This window comes from Malurus melanocephalus, unplaced genomic scaffold, assembly GCF_030028575.1.
Source record: "Malurus melanocephalus ecotype Western Australia unplaced genomic scaffold, MMel_1.1 scaffold_794, whole genome shotgun sequence".
Taxonomy (NCBI): Eukaryota; Metazoa; Chordata; class Aves; order Passeriformes; family Maluridae; genus Malurus; species Malurus melanocephalus.
The window spans coordinates 14,481-34,354 of NW_026624026.1; the positions used below are offsets into that span (position 1 = coordinate 14,481).

Sequence of the window (19,874 nt, forward strand, 5' to 3'; positions counted from 1 at the left end):
GTTCGCAAACCTGATAGATCATACCAGGTAGTACAGGATTTGAGGGCTGTAAATAAGATTACAGAAGACCTCTACCCTGTAGTAGCAAATCCATAYAYGTTATTAACTGAATTAACACCAGAATTAATTTAGTTTACTGTTCTAGATTTGAAGGATGCCTTCTTTTGCCTCCCTCTCCACGAAGCCAGCCAGAAAATATTCGCTTTTAAATAGAAAAGCCCTAAAAGTAAGCGTAAAACCCAGCTCACCTAGACAGTGTTGTCTCAAGAGTTCAAGAATAGTCCTACCATATTTGGAGATCAACTTACCAAGGACTTAGAATCCTAGGAGGTCCCAGCATCAAAAAGAAAACTGTTGCAATATGTGGATGACCTCTTGATAGCTACCAAGACTGAAGAGGCCTATCTTAYSTGGACGGTAAGCCTGCTAAATTTCCTAGGACTGCAGGGATACCAGGTTTCCAAGAAAAAGGCCTAAGTAATGAAAAAAAAAAAGGTAATTTACCTAAGCCATGAGATCTGTGCAAGACAAAGGAGCTTGGGGCAGGATCACAAAGAAGCCATCTGCCAGACCCCGAAACCTCAAACTGTGAAAAAACTCAGAACATTCTTGAGAATGACGGGCTAGTCCAGACTTTGGATTTATAATTATGGTTTACTTCTAAAGCCCCTATRTGCTCTCATAAACACAGAAGAGAGGGATCTCCAGTAGACAAAGGAAGCCACAAAGGCCTTTAAGCAGCTAAAGAATGCCCTCATGTCAACACCAGCTCTAGGACTTCCAGACATGAGTAAACCATTCTTTCTGTTCTCCCATGAGAAACAGGGAATTGCCTTGGGAATATTAGCACAAGACCTGGGTCCGTACCGACAGGCAGTTGCTTATTTCTCAAAACAAYTAGATACAGCAGCCAAAAGATGGCCGGGGTGCCTCAGGGCTGTTGCAGCAGTCGTGATAAACATTCAGGAGGCAYGGAAGTTTACATTAGGCCAGAAAATGACTGTGCTGGTGTCACACACAGTGTCTGCAGTGCTAGAAATRAAAGGCGGCCACTGGCTTTCCCCACAGAGGTTCTTAAAACACCAAGCCATCATAGTAGAACAGGATGATGTAGAAATAGTAGTGACTAACATTGTCCACCCAGCTTCTTTCCTCAGCAGAAATGAAAGAAAGCCGGTACACCACGATTGTCTAGAAACCATCGAAGCTACATATTCCAGTCGTCGGGATCTGAAGGATACCCCTTTAGATGACGCAGAAACCTGGTTCACTAATGAGAGCAGTTATGTTATTAGTAGAAAGTGACAGGCTGAGTATGCAGTTGCTACCTGCAAAAAAGTAATAGAATCTAGACCTTTGCCAACAAACACCTCTGCACAGAAAGCTGAAATAATTGCTCTGACACGTGCCCTAGAAATAGCAAAAAGAAAGAAAATAAACATCTATACAGACTCAAAGTATGCATTTAGAATTGTACATGCACATGAAGCCATTTAGAAAGAGACTGTTGAACTCACAAAGAAAAAATATCAAACATGCACAAGAAATATTGCARCTGTTAGAAGCAGTCCAGCTACCTAAAAAGGTGGCAATCATGCACATTAAGGCACACCAAAAGGTGAGCTCTGAATTAGAGGAAAGAAACGAGCTGGCGGACAGAGAGGCAAAAAAAGCAGCAAAAGGCCAGATAACAACAGAAGGAGCCCTGATCCCAGATGAGAAGGTCTCCCTAGAAGGTAAGCCTAAATACAATGAAGAAAATAAAAAGTTAATTAAAAATGAAAAAGGAACATATAACCAAGAAGGATAGGCTATCACAGCAGAAAGAAGGATAATAATACCTTCTTATTTGTTGTAGTCATTAATTAGAAAAAAACACCAGAAAACACACTGGGGTGTAGATGCTTTGTATAATTACCTAAATAATAAAATTATTGCCAGGCATTTACAAGATACCATCAAGCAGGTAACCCGGCAGTGTGACATTTGCCTCCAGACTAAACCCAAAATTACTCCCAAAATAAAACTTAGTCAAATTAGAAGAAGCCATAGACCTAGACAGCAGTGGCAAATTGATTTCACAGAACTTCCAAGAAAAGGGGGGTATCAATACTTGTTAGTATTAACAAATACCTTTTCAGGGTAGCCAGAAGCCTTTCCCACCAGAACCGCCAAGGCCCGGGAAGTATAATTATAATCCAAAAATGGGAKAGTACCTCTAGCCAGGGCAATACTGATTGGCCTTAGTCTCAAGGTATCTGGCAGTATACTAGATCCATAAAAAAGTATTCTGATATAAAAAGTTTAAATCTGTTAACTGTAGGTATGCACGAAAATCAAGTATATGCAAGACAAGAATAAGAAAAACAAAGAGCATGGCAGCTTCAAAAGACTGTAAGTAAAGTAATCAAAATAAGATGCCGAATAATTAATGAGACTGCCTATGAAAAAGCAATCAAGATAAGTGTCTCAGCTACCCCTATTGATAAKCATGATGAAATTTGTACTAGTTCGAGTAAATTAGATTGTTAGTATACTTTTACGTTAGTACAGACTGTTGAAGTAATTTGTCTTTGGGCCCAGGATACAATAGGGCTCTCATTCAAATTTAAAATAAATGCCATAGGTGGACCTATTACAACCTATRCCAGCACTCAGTCCCAAATCCAAACTTACACCACCTAAACTTGAACCCAAAATTTATAAAACTGGCCCATATGTAATAAAAAACACAGATCAACAACAATTGTTGTTTAACCCAGAGTGATCTCTCAAGCGTGTTGAACTGACAATGCAGATCAATGTTTCTGAAATCCAACCAACATGTTCTCCTTTCCTACAAACATCCTTCAAGGGGTGGGTAACTTAGTTGAAGAAACAAGTGCCCTTCAAGAGTAGAACACAAAGAGACTTAACTGAAGTGTTTGGGACAAGATTAAGAGTTTTAAATAGAATTAATTCAAAAATATTAGTGAATAAATTAGCCATTATAACTAATGATTTAGTAAAATTAAGACAACCCCTGCAATCTTCTCTACTATCATTAGAGAGTGAGCAGTAGCAAGTTTCAAAAGTGTTACCAAAATGAGAAAAAATTAACAAACAAGACCATGAATTAATAATAAATGCACTTAATATAGTCYAGGACAATGTATCCTTAGCCCTTAGTTGTATACAGGCACAACTATAGACACAGTCAGCAGCCGCCTTAATTATAAGAGAAAGTAGTGAAGGCACTTTTCCCATTGAAATTCGGAAAATTGTTTGAGACTATGCCACTGATCTAGAAAAAAAATTTCAATCTTAGTAGACCCTGGTAAACTTTACCTATGACCCTTTTGACAATATAGCCACAGCCTTTGTGCTCACTATAAGTAATGCTACTGTCTACATTATCCACCCCATTGTTGCATTAAGATTAAACCATGAGAAAACAGTGCTCTATCCCTCTAAACATAGAGTATGAGCCCAGATAGTAGAGAAAACGTAGCAAACTGTGAATTTAGAATCCTGTATTGCAYGAGAACAACAAGGGTTTATCTGTAAAAGCAATACAATTGATGCCCAAGACATGCCTTGATACGGAGCAAGGCATTTGCCGCTTTGAAGCCCATCCAGATTCCAGTCAAAAGACTGTGCTTGTGTATATTAGTCAAGGTTGTGTGTGCTTAAAGACTGTTTGTGCTTCTATAAAGATAAATAGTAATAACATAACCTTAAATATTAAGAATTATTCTAATTTTTGTATCTGTAATTTTATTAAGATAATTGAGTGTGACTTTTCGTATTTTGCTCCAGTTGTATCCCACCAATTAATAAAGTCTAATTACACTATGTACCACAAATTGTCACCCATACCTATTAGAATGAAACTTACATTAATAAGACAATTAGTAAAGCATCAAAACTTGATTGAAATTTTGAAAGAAATCCAAGAAAATAGAAAGAAAACTTTAATTACTATACATCATGACTCAGAAAAGATAAGCAAAATCCTGCAAAGGGCAGGACAAGATGCAAGTCATCACTAGTAGGATGTGCTCTTTAGGTAGTCACCTACTGCAACTGGTATTCTAAATACACTTTGTCACCGTATTGTTGTTCTTTTATTATTAGTTAGTGTTAGCTTCATTTTATCTTTTGTGTTATTTGTTTAGAATTGGCAAATGTTATAACAAGTAGCGATTCTGACTTCTCTGTCMAACGCACATAGTAAAGCATTAAGAAACACCTYTCATAAAAGTTTATTAAAAAAAATATATGTATTAGTAAAAGAATTTACTAATTTTATAGAAAAGAGGAGAATGATGCAGGGAATTTAGAAGTTACAGGGTAACTTGTTAGAAACTGCTTGCTAGACAATGTATATTGCTTACTTAACATTGATTGTGTTTGTCAAAGCAGAATGAAAAGTAAAAGATTATTGACAAAAGCAGGGACTGTGACCCAGCCCTTACGCGTGGAACCCCTGCTCTGGTCAAAACCAGAGTTGTTGGTTTGGACTTGGGCCAGGGACCCAGAGAGCATGCGCAAAAGAGAAAGGTGAAAAGTTCAAGACAAGAGGATGAGTATTTTACTTCCTCCTGGACCCCCCCGGAGCCCACTACCAGATAACACGGCACAGGCGTGAGCACATAGAAATGACTTTTAAACTCATTATAATACAAAGCGAGGACAGGTCATGCATTTTTATAGGCGAATTGCAAAACTCGGTGAATGTGTAACATGTAACCTGATATATACCAAGCGGTGCCCGTGCTGCGGGGTGGGCGGCTTAGAGGAGTACCTCCTGCTCACCCAGCGCTGCAATAAACATACCTACTTCACAACTTAAAATTATATAAGTTGCGGAGTCTTGCTCAGATCATTTTTGAATCAGTATCATTGTCTCTGTTAATCACCCAGCCACTAAAAGGATGACCYGGTAATTAGTGTATCCCAGCAACAAATGGCAAAGAAAAAATTCCCAAAGAAAGGGAACAAAAGGAGAAGAATTTTAACCCAAAACAGTCACAGTGACTTTTATCCTCTCCACACTTGTTTTTCAAGCACTATGTTTCCTTATTTTATTAAATTTGTTATATTTTTCCCTAAAATCTCTCACTGCAGATCACTTTCAAAGAACTTTATGATAAGGCYGTTTGAAAGAAACCATAATTTTAACCATAATCCATAAATTTAATATGTAAATATGCTTCTTCCACTTTCATATTGTTTTTAGGAATAAAAGATGTGCAAAAAGCTCAAGATACTGGCAGAAAGATGGGAGAAGAGCTTGACTTCACAATATATCACTTTGTTTCATATACTATGAAGATTTCAGTTCTGAACTTATTGGAATGGAATTCTATTTCCATTTTCCCATCCATATATCTTTTTGTGTGTACAATCCTAAACAAAACTCCCTGTATGGTGTATATAGCTAGGGATTTTTGGTTGGCTTTGTTTTGTTTGGGTTTGGTTTGGTTTTGGGTTTTTTTTTTTTTTTTTGTGGTGCAAAGTATCAGTTAAGATTATGTTTTCTCAATTCACATTATAGAAAATTATGTCCAAACTTGTGCTGGCTACTGGGGGCTTCTCAGGTGGCGTGACAGGCACTCCAGTACTCCCAAAGACATAAAGGTAACTGACTGRGAAAGTTTTCCTGTTCCACAAAATCTTCAAAAGGTAATCGCTTTATGTTGGTGGTGAAATAGATCAAATATGAAGCTTTTCACTGAAACAAAACATGGGTGCTTAGCCACACATTTTCAGATAAAAAGTAGAGACAATTCTCTGACAATAATAAAGTCACCACTGTAAAATATGTATTGTATGATAAATGTGAAGAGAGAAGGTTGATTTTGTTCATTTTTGCATGCTCATTAGAAAGAAAACTGTCCCAGAAGAAGGCCACCACCAGCTCAGCACGGGCTACTGCCTGCTACTTGAGCTACAGAGGCAACATAGATGTGTTAATCATCCTGAGAACCACCTGCATGYTGTAGAGAAGTCCTGTAGAGCCAAAGCAGCTACACCAGTATTTGTCCAAAGAAATATTTAAACTGCCCTACAGACGACCATAAGTTAGGGAAAGATTTTCAAACATAAAGAGACAGGGTAGTTAAAGGTATACTAGTAATTTATCTTGCCCAGAAACCAGGAAACAGCTAGAAAGATGTCAGTCCAGCCGACATGAGGAACACCCTCTGTCAAAGCTATTAATGCAGCTAAAATGATATCTTAGGAATCACTTTTCTGTTTTCATAAGGGGTAAGGATACATAGCTTTTTTCACCAAGGCCTCCTAATCTCAACATACACTGAAGCACTTGGAGAACCCATTCTGTGCATGCTTTCACTGAAGTCAYTTGGCTTACACAGGTGACACACAGAATCTGTACTCTAGCACTGACAGTCACCACAAACCTGACAGGCTGACAAATTTGTATCCAGTGGTAGCTTGATCCAGRGTACATCTATCCTATCTTCATTTATATTACTGCTCATGCAATGTAGATTAACAGTTGGCTCTAATTATAATGTAGTTTCACTTTTGATTGAAGTACAGATTTGCTCCTTTGCTTATTTAGGGCTGGTATAAATCTGGTGGTGACAAATTTTTCWTCTGTGATTAGAGGTTTGCCAGATTGTCTCAGTCATTGCTAAACAGGTTGTGTTTAATCACTGATGGCATCTAAATCTTACATGTTTGTCATAATCGCTAAAGAAATCTGGTAAAACCCCCATCACCTTTGCCCTTTTTTTGCACATGCAACATACGAATTTCCATTTGCAAGGCTGTCCATTATGCCTACTGTTTGGACAAGAAAATAACCTGACTTACTGCAGCAAGGTTAGTCTACAACTCTAGCTGGTGTTGATAGCTGAGTCCCATGGGAGTGTGTTTACCCTGCCAATTTTTGAGCACAATGTCTTATAACTTATGCCTATACCGTTTATTATAAAGCAGTATTTCAGATTACACAAGCTTCTCTGGACCATAGGTCTCATGATGTTTTGGATCACTATAAATCCTTCAAAAAAGATATTRCTGTTTCACATTTTCTTGGTTTGGTTTGGAAAAGTTGCTCATCAGTGTTCATCAATGTAAAGTTCCTCGATTAACGTATCCCTTTTTCACCTAAAAATTWTCTGAAGTTCTAAGTCTTACAAATCTTTGCAAAGAGAAAAATAATACTGAATTTCATATTCGTATTTACCTGTAGAGAAGCTGAAACAGTTTCCTAATTGTAAAGGAATCCAATAGGACTGGAATTTTTCTTCCGAAATTTCAGCCCCCTTTTATCTAGCATTAAGTTCAAAAGTTCTCTCTCAGAACCGCACTACAGTCTTCCTTAATTCACTGGTGTCTCTTGCAAGCCTTGTCTTTTTGTCCCAGMTTTCAGAGATGCACACATTCAAGTATGAAAATGCTTCTGAAAAAGCACTCAGAAGTGTGCTGCAAGTGCTTTTATTTTTACCGATGGCAGGTGCTGGGAGAGAGGATGGAGCAATTTCCATTTCATCTGCTTCTCTGCATAACAGCAAACCTTGCAATTTCTTATCATTACCCTTAAAGCAGAATCTCTTCCATCCTCTTTCATATAACCATRCCCGAATCTAGAATTTCAATCAAACAGGAAAGGTCCTAATGGCTAAAGGCACTAATGTAATTCCCTTCAGTGCTTATTATCACTGCTAGGTGTTTCAGTAACTAACTTTATTTGACTACAGAAATGAGTGAATTCAGTGTTAAGATCTCATAGTGTAACTGAAAAGACAGTGAATTATTATGCTCATGTAGGGAAATGTTATAAAGGGTCATGTTTGAGATTGGTCTTCCATCTGCATGACGCACTGAGAATGATCAATGAGGAAAATATGCAGGTCCTAATGAAAAGTACGATTGTTATGCTTTCTACAACTTGACTTCCACCCCTGCTGACTCCGACAGTCACAGAGATCAAATCTTTTCAAATTTCTTTCACTGCAGTGTCAGAAAAACCTAATTTATGTTTTGAATCTCTGCAAAATTGTTCATTATGCAAATCCTATTTTGTGAAATAGATATGAGAGTGACAACTGATTGAGGCTGAAAGGCAAAAGAGGCTATCAGTTATGAGAGATAAAAATGCACTAGAGTGAAAAGAATATTTCTGTTCAGGTGCTGCTAGAAAAGTATTTGAAAGTCCAAGACCATGTTTTTGTTTCTCAGCTTTGTGCCTTAATCATCTGAAAATAAAGTAGCATGCAAAACCCTTTTATACTAAACACAGCTATTTCAACCTCTTTCAGCTGTGGGGAGACACTAAAATCTGTTCTCTGCACTACCTCTATGCTCAGCTAAATAGCATATGACTGTACTGCAGTGTTGCTATTTCATAACTCTTCCTTGGATCATATCTTGTCAGTCAATTTGCTCCAAATGCTGGTGCAAATTTGCTGATACAAGGGCTGCTGTCAGCCCTTTAATCAGATTAAGCTGCTATTAACAAAAGATGGCAGCGTGGCTCATTTTATTGCAAGGCTCCTACTACATATGTTCATATTTCCTCGAATATGGCAACCATTGACCTTGGCAGTCTGGATTGATTCATCCAGYTCAAGGATCACTTAGCTCCTGTGCTGAGTGATGGTTGCTTGGCTAACTGCAGTCTTTTTTATTTCCTGTTGATTTAATAGTGTTTCTTATTTTATAGATTATCATAGCATTGAATTATAAGTTTGGATCCTAATTCAATTTCAGCCTCTCTCAAAGCCCTTTCCAGAGCACTGTTAATCAAGGAGAAGCTCTAGCCTCTGGTTGATTTCCCACCATAACGTAAATGCAAGCATTAAAGAAAACATGCATACACATGTTAGAGGGAAAGAGAATTCACATATTATATAAAAATACTAAGCTCCTCATTCATTTCTTTACAGACAAGGAGCCTTTGGCTTTTAGAAATTTTCTCTGACAATTTCTTTAGAAATCTTTCTTTCTCTCAATTTGTTTAGACATTTTTAATATATACCACAATCCAAAGCTGACATTTTAAATTTTACATGAAGTAAATTTTATAAAATATTTTATTGGGTATGATTATGAGAACAGAACCAGGAAATGAGAGATGAATACTAATTTAGAGTATATGTTTCAATTTTCACCATTGTTTAGTATGGGTTTTGTAAGGGTTTTTCCCATTATTATTTTCTGACATTAAAGGATTTAAAAATTAGGATCAGGAAATACCCTCAGAATGGATAAATTCTTTGTAAATACAGAGGACTATTTTCCTAAGGCACAACAACCTAATTTCAGGCATAAACTCTAATAATAGGACAAGCACAGGAAGGCTGGTAGGATAATAGAAAAAGCTCATGCAGCTACTCAGTTAAGRATCCGCCTGTACCAATACGCTGGAATGAATATTAACCTCTTATCAGTTTTCTGAGTTCTGAGCACAGTTTGGGCTCATACAAAAAAATACAGGGTATAACCAAAATGCCATTATAATTCTTTTATAAGTAAATACACAGAATAGCTTTCAGTGCAAGGTACTGTGCATGTAAGTGAAGCTGTATGCAAATGAAATAGTTCAGGCATGCACTGCAGMGTAGCTACACCGGTATGCAGCTCCTCACAGGCTAATTTATTCAGTTTCTTGGCATGGATGCTGAGCTGAATGCAGAAGGGTACTTGGCACAGTGTACTCTACAGCACGGTGACCTCCAAGTGAGTAGGGCASTGCTGCACAGCACACAAATCTGGTCGGACAAGGAGCTCCCGTCTGCAGCCACTGAGTGCTTTCCCAGGCCACCTGGTTCACCTTCCCTTGTGTATGACAGAGCGAGGTCTGCCAGGCGCACAACCAGGAGAACCGTGGCTCAGCACAGTGCAGCTGTTTATGGAAATAAGTGTGCAATTCTTTCTCTCTGGTCTATCACTCCTGACATGACACAGAACGCGTATTTCGACCTCTTGGTTACCTTGACTGATATTTAAGTTTCAAAGTTTGCTTTGGCTGACCCGCTCAGTCAAAGGAATAGCTGTGCTCTGCTAATCAAGCTTTTGGAAAGCTTGCCTGCTCCACACTTCAGTGATTCCTAGCACTTGCCTTTTGTTCCACTGGGCTTCCCTGTTTTGATTTTTTTATGTTTTTTTACTGATACACTCAGCCTACCAGTTCTCTCAAATCAGCCATTTTACAGATTTCTGCCCTTTATCGGTCATCCCATCCATCTGTCTTCCTCTAGTAATTTTCAGACTACAGGACTTCAGTAACATTTTCTAGCRTATCATTTCTCCCCAGAGCCTCTCTAGGCTACTCCATAAAATTGTCTTACTTATGTCTCACATTGATGCCCCCAGCTTCATGCCATGCATCAGTGGCCTTCTGTGCATTGCTCTGCATCACTATCCTYCCAGCCCATACTCATGGATATTGACCCACATTTTAATTAGGAAAAAACTGAAACTAAACAAGAAATACATGAAGTAAAAATGTAAATTAGGTTCCGCTAGTTGCAGGTGCTATCAATTTACCTTAATGAGCATTTGGTATATAAAGGACTTTACAAAACATAAACTATTCCACTTCAAAAATTCCTGTGGGCTTTATTAACTTTTTGACAACAGCTTAATTTTGGACCTAAAAAGAACAGACATCCTGTCATCCAAGACTGCTTTCCCAAGCCAATAATACACTCCTGTTTTGAATGATAACTCAGTGTTATAGCAGCATTTTTCGACACCTCCTGCCCTGTTCACAATGAAATATGATCAGCTAAAGTGAGAAATACGCAAGGATGCTTTCCCATTCTCTGGTGCTCAATGAAATTAGTAAGGTATTGCTAGACAGGAGCACTTAAAAATTTTGTGATACTGTCTAGCAATGGAAAGAAAAAAAAGCTGGAAGGTCATCATAAAGTGAAAACATCCACAAGAAAAAATATTTAAATTCTTTAGCCTGGATTGTCAAGGTAGGCTAYACATGTGAGGCCATGTTTCACTTCTTTTGGGTAGTTAAATTTCTATCAATCCTTCTCTATGAGCCTAATGGTTCCCAAACTTTACATCATTTTGGCATTGGTACTTTTTGCTTCAGCAAAATGCCAAATGTACATTCCTTTTATTTAATTTCTAGGAGGTTTATAAAGCAGTGTATTAGTTACTAAGCACTTATATAGTCCTTTTCTGTTCTATAGAAAAGGGAGGAAAATTATATGAAGTGTGGGTCAAGCACTCAGACTTTATGCCTCTCAAAGTTGAAAGGATGGTGTTGTCGTGGTTTGAACTGTGCCCACGAAGTTCCCTTCCCCCCCCACCAGAGAGGGAGAAGGGGGAGAGAGCAAAAACCCAATTAACACGAAATATTTATGGCTTTGAGATGAACATAACTGGAGGAAAGATACCTATATGCTCCACAAATAGTCAGACAGGCTGCGTAACTTAAGTTGCAAGATAGATTTATTACTACACACTACTAAGAATGGCACTGGGTGAAAAACAAAGATAGGGATATTTACAAAGAGAAGAAAAATAAAATGGACATTTTAAGACACCTGTTACACTTTCCCAGGGACCCATCTCTTCTTCCAAGTCCCCCCATCTCCACCCCTCCCATGTTGTCCCTCACACACAGGGGGGCAGGAGAATGAAAGTCTAACACAGATTAAAACACTCAGCTGTTGTCCAAGCCTTGTAGGATACAACATTCTTACAGCTCCAGCTGTGGGATGTGTCCTTTTCTGAGAAACAGTCAGTGTAAAACTGCTAATAGCAGAAAGGAACTTCTTTACCTCGCAGGAGAAAAGGAAAGAAATGTCCTTCAAAGCCCATGTTGTTTTTTTCAGCGACGTGAGTCCGATTATCACAAACCTCCTGGCAGAACATCAAAAACACAGCTTCTTCTACATCAAAACTTCGTGGGGGGAGCAAACCTCTTCTCTATTTCTTGGCTTCATAATCAAAAACAGTCCGGTCCTCAAAAGGCCAGGGTGTTTTCTCTCACAGCAAGGTCGCTTTAGTTCTCTATACAGGTCCCTCTCTCAATATGATGGAAAAAGTCCTTTTCAAGAACAACTTATCTCTTCCAGCTTGTCCGAGAACCACAGCAAGGGCACAGCTTCTCCTTACTGTTCTGTGATCTTGAGGTGTCTCCATTTTTCTTCTTACATCTCCTCACCCTCCTGCTCTGTTTTTTTTCCAGTGCAAGATACTAAAACTACATGCTATCAACTAACCTAAACATGGTGGCCGCATCTATCTTGTTATGAATTCCTTCTTAAATACTACAAAATACGTCATCACAGAGGTGTAACTATCCTGTGTAATTGGCCCAGGCCTGATGGTCAGCCTGTCCRTCAACATCAGAACCAATGATGGATTGGCTCTGAAACACAGGAGGGGGGCAGGCCTCCCTTTGCTGGAGAAGAAGAAGAAGGAGACACCCCTAGGACTTCTCACAGCAGCCATCTTTGTGGTTTCTTGATCCCCATCCCCCACCACCAAAAATTGGACCAAGCAAAACTATGACAGGTGTACAGAAGTTAAGCGAACTAGAATACTCCATTTTTGTAATCTCAGTCACTGTAGGACAATTGMAAAGGTCCTACCTCATACACAGAGATTTTGTGCAACTGAAGCATCTACTGGAGGAAAGCAAGACAGTTGAAAAAGTCTGTCCTGTTATTTTTAATTTATTCCAAAAGTTTCAGTGAGATCTATATGCAAGATTTTCCCACAATCCAGTAAATGATAAGGAAAAATAAATATTCTTAGCWTTGACTTTCAGATTCTGTGCCACTCAGTAGACAGGGATTTTGACCAGGACACTGTGGTCAGCATACATCCTAAACACATTTAAAAGTAAGAGGCAGAAAACATAGCTAGCATAACACTGTTTTCCATAATGCCAAAGATTTGTGTCAAACTCTTAATCTTCACCACATTTTGTTCTTTATTTTCTCCCTCTGACCTTCTTTGRTTCTCCTGCTTTCTGACTTCTTTCTCAAATTTCAGTGTTTGCTTTCTGCAGTAAATAACATATTCTTCTCACTTAGTCTTGCATCCTCCTGCCAAATCCAACCCTCTCCCCAAATCAGCCTACAGTGAGAAAAAAAAGTGTCTCTCTTGCTCTAATGGTGTTTAGTATCATTAGCCAGCCATCATTCATTACTCAAATCCAACCTTATTTTCTGCTTCAGTGATGGTAGTTCTCAATTAAGTTAGCAGATTTTAGACAAAATAGATGACACTTTAAYGTGTCTTTTTTTTCATGCCAGAGTAAACGAGCATCTGTCTGAATAATGATCATAGAGAAAAATAATTTTAGAGTAAAACCAAAATCTTTGTTGTAAGAAAGAAAAACAAAAAAGACAAAACAAATTGAAGTTACCCCATTCTCTCTAAAAATGTATTATGGATTTTCACATAGATTGTTTAATTTTTAAAGAAGGGAAGAAAGGAACAGTAAATAACTTTAAAGTCACACACAACAGAGTGTAACATTAATGTGGGTGTATGACCATCAGATTGGACACTGTGTTTAGATGAAAGGTTCAGGAGATTCCATATCCTTTCTTTGATGCTGAGCAATAGACACCTCAAGAAAATATACAAAAAAGGAACACATACAGAGATACTTCCCACTATGTCCTCCAAGCTTTCAGCAGTCTGCTTTCCTGAGGTGGATGTGGCTGTCTTGTGTTTTGAGACTCTTAAACCATTTTCCTTCAAAAACTTAGCCTGTTTTTTTTTTTTTTTTAACATGTATTTATTTAGCATTTTCAGTGTCTTGATTTGCAACACTCTGCAACAGACTGTCACTGCAGCTGAGCTGTGCCCACTGTTCGTGTTCCTGATATTGGCTTTGACTCTGCATTTCTGATTGTTTCTACAAATTTCAATTTGTATCCTTCTTTCTCCAATTAAAATAAACAATTSTTTCTAATCATTCTCTCTGTATTGCTCATGAGGTATAGACTTCTAGCATACCTCCTTTAGTCATTTATTTTACCAACTGAAGATACCTTATCATTTTTCTACARTAAGTAATCTCTCTGCACCTTTTATTCACCTCCACCACCTCCCTCCATATTTTGCTAGTTCTTTCATTCCAGGAGAAGTATGCTTATGGGTCCAAGATGGGTTACCTTTGCTTTGTATCACCCAGCAGCAAATTGATCTTTTTACAGAACAGAAAAAATAAAAACAATATCTTTCCTGAGTGCACAGCCTTTCACTAGAACAGTATCTCCACAGATTTTATTTCTGTCTCTGGACAAAAAATGTCATTTGTAATTTTATTGTCCCAGTATCCAACAGTATCTCAGTATCAACAATTCCACAGAGTCCTGTGTTGCTGTTTATTACCATTGGCACAGTTGGTCACTTTTTTTCCTTTTTTACAGATTATTTACAAATATGCTAAACGTTGTAGGCCCTGACATTTGAATCCTGTCAAATCAAATATCCCTTTTTTAAAATTAAAAGGATCAAAACCACAGAAATAAAATATAAGGACTCATCAAGATATAAACAATTTTTTTCTAAGGATTTTTTTCTAAGGAAACCAAGATAGCAAACATAATGATCTTTGTAAATCAAAATCTGCAGCTGGAAGGAATATTAGGGCTTGGAGCATACACTGAGTGAGATGAGGAGTGTATGTATTCCTTCATATCTTTGTGACATTTATGGGTTTATTTGCCTCTGTTAGCAGGGACTAAGGCTGAGAAAGACATGTACATCAAGTACTTTATCTGGGATGTAAAATACTTTCTGTGGACACTTGATTCTTTACTCCAGCTCTGTTTATTCTCTGTTGKACAGTCAAATAGCTTAAAAAGAATCTCTTCTGAGACTTCCCAACCACTTCCTTTGTCTCCAAACAAGGTGTGAGCTGGTGCAGGCACAACATGGTTTACAGTCAAGCTCTGAAAAAGAAGCAAGGAACCAAGTTTCAGAATGAAAATAGGTGAAGCCAAGTGTCAGGTTTGTGCTCATGGTGTAGAAATTCTCAAAGGATGGAAAGATAACTTATCTGACAGCTCACAAAGGAAGTTCAAGATCAAAGAAGAAATTTCAATTTCATTAAGATTATGCTTACAAGGAAATTACTTATATAAAGCTAGCAATGGTCAGCAGTATGAAATGCTGTGTACAGCCCAAGAAAATGTAACCTTAACAGCATATTCACAAAAAAAAAAAATTAAAAAAAAAATTATTTCATGATAAGTAAGTAAACTGAATTGGCAATATTTACATACTTAACCATTAAAATAAGATAAACTTCTTTTGAGGATATAGTCTTTATTATAAAACTTCAGAGCCCTAACCTGCATAACAGACCTCTTACACATCCTTTGTAAATCCTTTCAACCATTATTATTTAAATGTTCTAAAATTTAATTTAAATATCTGCTTTCARTTGTGAAGCCTAGGTTCATCCAATTTAATTAGCTGGAGAAAGATGAGTATTTGTGCTCAGTTCTTACAGTTCAAGCAATAGAAATTATGGGTTTGTTTCACCTTATCATTAGAAATCTTTTGCATGTTCCAGTTTTTCACACGTTATTACCTCTGTTATGTAGCAGGACCTCTCACTTTCTGATAGCAAAAGTGAATATTTGATGTCGCATTTATATAAAAAATAGCATATAGATTGCTTTATAAAGCAACGATTGCATAAGGGGTTTTCTCTTTCAGGAGAGGATGGCAGGGTCAGAGAAAGCTGGTCATTTGTGTTAGTTTCCATATTACTCAAGTAACAAATGATCTTGGAAATAAACTCTGGAAGGCCTGTGAAGTGTAGAGATACCTCTGACTCTTTAGGTAATCCTAAAAAAGTTGCAGTTGGTACTGTTGCAGAGATGTAGCTGAAATAAACTCCTTGCAAGAGAAACAAACGTAACTGGGATAGAGCTCTTTCTTCTTGTGGAGGGTGGTTCATAGAGCCTATCAGCAGCAGAAGATGCTTTTCTATTAAAAGCAGCTCAAACTAAATCACAGCTTGACTGTTCATTTAACGCTGCTATTAAACACAAAACCCAAATTGCCATAGCAGTCTTTTTTTTCWCACCAAATTAGATTCACAATTTTAAAAAGAGAAAACAATTAGAGGTAAGCATGTGGCTTAAAATTTTGTCTCAATTTGAAAGTTGCATATCTCAATAAAAAAAATTTCAACTAACCAGCATGTGATGACATCAGCTCCTACCTACCTATATTTGATTACTGCAAGGGAATTACCTTGTTCCACCAAAGATTGTATTAGACCCATCCAAAAATAATTCTCTGGATTTATCATTACACATTGATAAATTTTTAAAAATTATATTTCCATCCTTTTTTATTACTGTATTAATTCATTTTGATTTAAAATAATAAAGAATTACTTTCAGAGGATCTAGATGATCTATTATAACATTCACAATATAAAAATTCAGAAGCACATTAAAGCAATGGTTTAAAAAAATTCAGTGAGTATATTTCAGTTCCCTTCTCTTTACCTCTGAATGTCCTCTTGTCCTTCTTTCCCTGTATGCACTGCTCCATGAGGCATTATCCTTTACCTGAGTGTTTTCAGCCTTCCCAGAGTTCAAATACAAAATTATTTCAAAGTGACATAATTTTATGCTGATAAAGTTCATAGTTATAAACCACAAGACTTTTTTTGGGGGGGGGAGATGGAAGACAAGGAAAAACAATAATATTTGAGGGAATTTATGTTTTACCACCTGTGCTGTGGCCTTGGCCATTTTTAGAGCTATGTGTGGGGGTTGGGCTGGAAAACAGCCTGAACTCAGACATGGTCAAAACAGTGCAGACTCAAGCTGGGCTGACGCAAYCAGTCATGGTATTGGATAAATGAAAGTATTCTACCAATAAAAGACAAAAACATGCTGCATGGAGATTGGAGAGTGCCCAGCTGTGTCATCTGGCTGGGACCTGTTTGATTGGTGTGATTCTATGTGCGGGAAGATAAGAAAGTGCATAAAAAAGCATGCTAGTAGCAGTAGTTAGAAGAGAGCTGAATATCACTATAGCAAAAGGAGCTGGAAGAGAAGACTAATAAAGAAGCACCTGGACCTGCCTGCCTGCCTCGTGTGTCTTTCCTGCGCCGGGGATCTGCGGGGGCTCAATGAGGCAAATTCAACACCACCTGCTTTTAACTTTTGCTAAAAACAAAGTATAAAACTTTCCATGTGAGAAATAAAAGGGGCCTCAGAATAATCACACTTTCAAAATTGCTACAGTTCTGTCATTTTGAAAGATGATTTMAGATCATGGAAAGGAAGCAGGAAAATCCAAGAAGGAGAACTTTGACAAACAAGTAATCTCATATTGTCTGTTATGTAAGCATTCAGAAAAGTGAGACAGAAAGAGCAGGTTAATGTTCCAAACAAAAGTATTCAATACAGTAGTTAATATAATATATATCCCTCAGACTCTTTCATTAACCTTTTAAAAAGAAGCAAGTCCCATATGCAACAGAGAAAAATATGCAATTCCAAATTCCTCTTTAAACAAACAAACAACATAAACAAGAACTCAGAGAATATTGTATATTTTGTGTGCTTTAAATTCAAACATGGTCATGCAGGTCATACGTTGGATGATATTTTCATTCACTCATCCAGCAGTCATTTTGTGTTTAACCTCCTCTGGGGAGGTAGGGAAATAGTTATCACTTGGGTTTTTTTGAGAATCCTAGATGAATTCCGTTGTTTATAYCATATGATTATCAGTCCCATCATTTTCCAAAGATTCACTCTTCTGCAGCCCTCACTGTTTTTTCTCATTCTAGAAATGCAGAAATATTGTCATGATTACTATCATATTCCAAGTAATTCAGTAAATGCTATTATTATAGTCCTTGTCTCCAAATATCAGGAAATGGTAAACAAGGGTGAAAACAAAAATCATTCTGTACTACCAGTAATATGGAACAAATCAAACAAGAGTTCCTTCAAGCATATTTTAGTTCTAACAACCACATTTAAAAAAATAAATAAAACAAATCCTCTCTCTTCCTAATAATAGAGTTTCATCATAAAACATCCCTGTAAAAACTATTTAATTTTCCACTGCAGGGAGGAAGGATTTGATCTCTTATTAAACTTTTTATGGAAAAGTCTAAAAGTGCTTTCAATTTATCTGAATTGAAATCTAGGCCTGGGAAACTGCTGGCATTACACACACACACACATAAGATTATCAGCCCACTGAGTGCTATTAGGTCATAAAATGCTGCTGTAGCAACATCTCTTACAGCTTCTGGTGCTCATGTAACTTTTACTACAGTTATAAAGCCATTTATTACATTTTCTTTATGATGCTAATGCATTGTGGTCTGTTATTTTATTGTTCCCACTGTGATAAAGACTGAAATGTATGATATTGTGGGAAAAAAATACAAACCTAATAACATTCCCTGCTGCATTAAAAATCTCTTAGAGAAGCTTAAGAGAGTCATAAAAATATTAACAGGGGATACCAAAAGGGAAATATTTGGTAGGACGTTTTCTTTCATTTATTTTATTATTCCCCACAGAAAGCTTTTTAATTRTGCTTTGTCAAAATATACAAATGATAATATGAATGTGACTTCTTTTCTTAATTATAATGCCATCATTGTGGAAGGATATAATTTGCAGTATGCTATGAGGAAACATGACTAAATAATATCTAAATAATCATTGAAAAGTAGAAAAGTCATTAAAAATAATCATTCCCTTATACACAGAGGTACATAGCAGTAGATAATTACAATTTGTTCAAATTGTCTATATTCACCTATTCCTTTGTCATAATTTTCCTTCAAGAGAATGCTGTTTCTTTTGAGGAACAATCAATTCACCTAATTAACAATTAACCTGGTGCTAAGGCTCATTTGGAGACTCACCCACCAACAGTACTATAATTCAAATAAAAATTCATTACTGTTCAACAGAGGAATCTCTAGTTTATGATTTGGATATTCTTCTGGRTGTGGATCATGGCTAGTTTTCTCTTCAACAAGTGGAGGAGGAAGAATTACTTCAATATTTGGATAGTTGCAAGAGTGCCTAAGGAAGACAGTATCTTATAAGAGGGCTCTAACAGTAGAGATTCCTGTATTTACAAAATCTAATTCCTTTTTCCTTAAAACAACCACAGACCATTCTGAAACCACACACTGTCCCAGAGATAACACTCTTTCTTCTTAAAGTATACGTTAAAAACTCAAAAGAGCATTGTGACATGGATTTTTAAAACTACCTTTCCAACAACTTTTCACAGAATAGAAACATTTATRCATATATGTATTTGTATATATTTTTGTATATATTCCTCACAATTCTGGTACACATATATTTCAAAATTGTTTTTTTAATATTTCTGTGCTAAGCAAAATAACAGAATGATATTTCCTGTATTGTGAAGTACTCAGGCTGTTAAAATGTTAATAGATTACCTGAAAGGATGACTGCTAAGAAGTAATAATTTAGCAAGATTTACCCTAGGATGTAGTCATGACTATAGAGTAGTATTAGAGAATATTGTGGGAAATAAATAAATCAGCCATCAAAAAAACTTCAGCAGGCTGAAGTGAAAGATAGAGAATAAAGGAGAAAGTGAAAGTCAGTAACAGTATATCTGAACAAGAAAAGAGTTGAAACTTCCTGTTGTAATAGGAAACAGAGCTATTGAGATAATCAGCAAAGCTAAAGACAAAGAATCAACAATATTTGGAAATTATCTCTGTATATTTTCCTGCTCATTTGATAAAGAAGACTCAAAATATGATGACCAACCGTTTTTTTTATAGTACTAAAGTAAAAGTAGAGCTTCTATCTGCTTTAGAAGTGAACAGGAAAAAAGGAATGCCCATTAGAATAAGCACAGAAGAGGACATGATGAAAGCT

At 36.9% G+C, this 19,874-nt stretch overlaps 1 protein-coding gene across 1 annotated transcript in view; it reads left to right on the forward strand.

Annotated features, from left to right (window-relative positions):
• Window positions 1-2,271, forward strand: part of LOC130584899 (uncharacterized) — a 4,990-nt gene extending 2,719 nt beyond the window's left edge. Inside the window, 2 exon segments of the mRNA XM_057385152.1 lie at window positions 146-1,502; window positions 1,504-2,271. Of these exon segments, the coding sequence (XP_057241135.1) occupies window positions 757-1,502; window positions 1,504-1,810 (1,053 nt within the window). The 5' untranslated portion in view covers window positions 146-756 and the 3' untranslated portion in view covers window positions 1,811-2,271.
• Window positions 2,272-19,874: the final 17,603 nt, after the last annotated feature.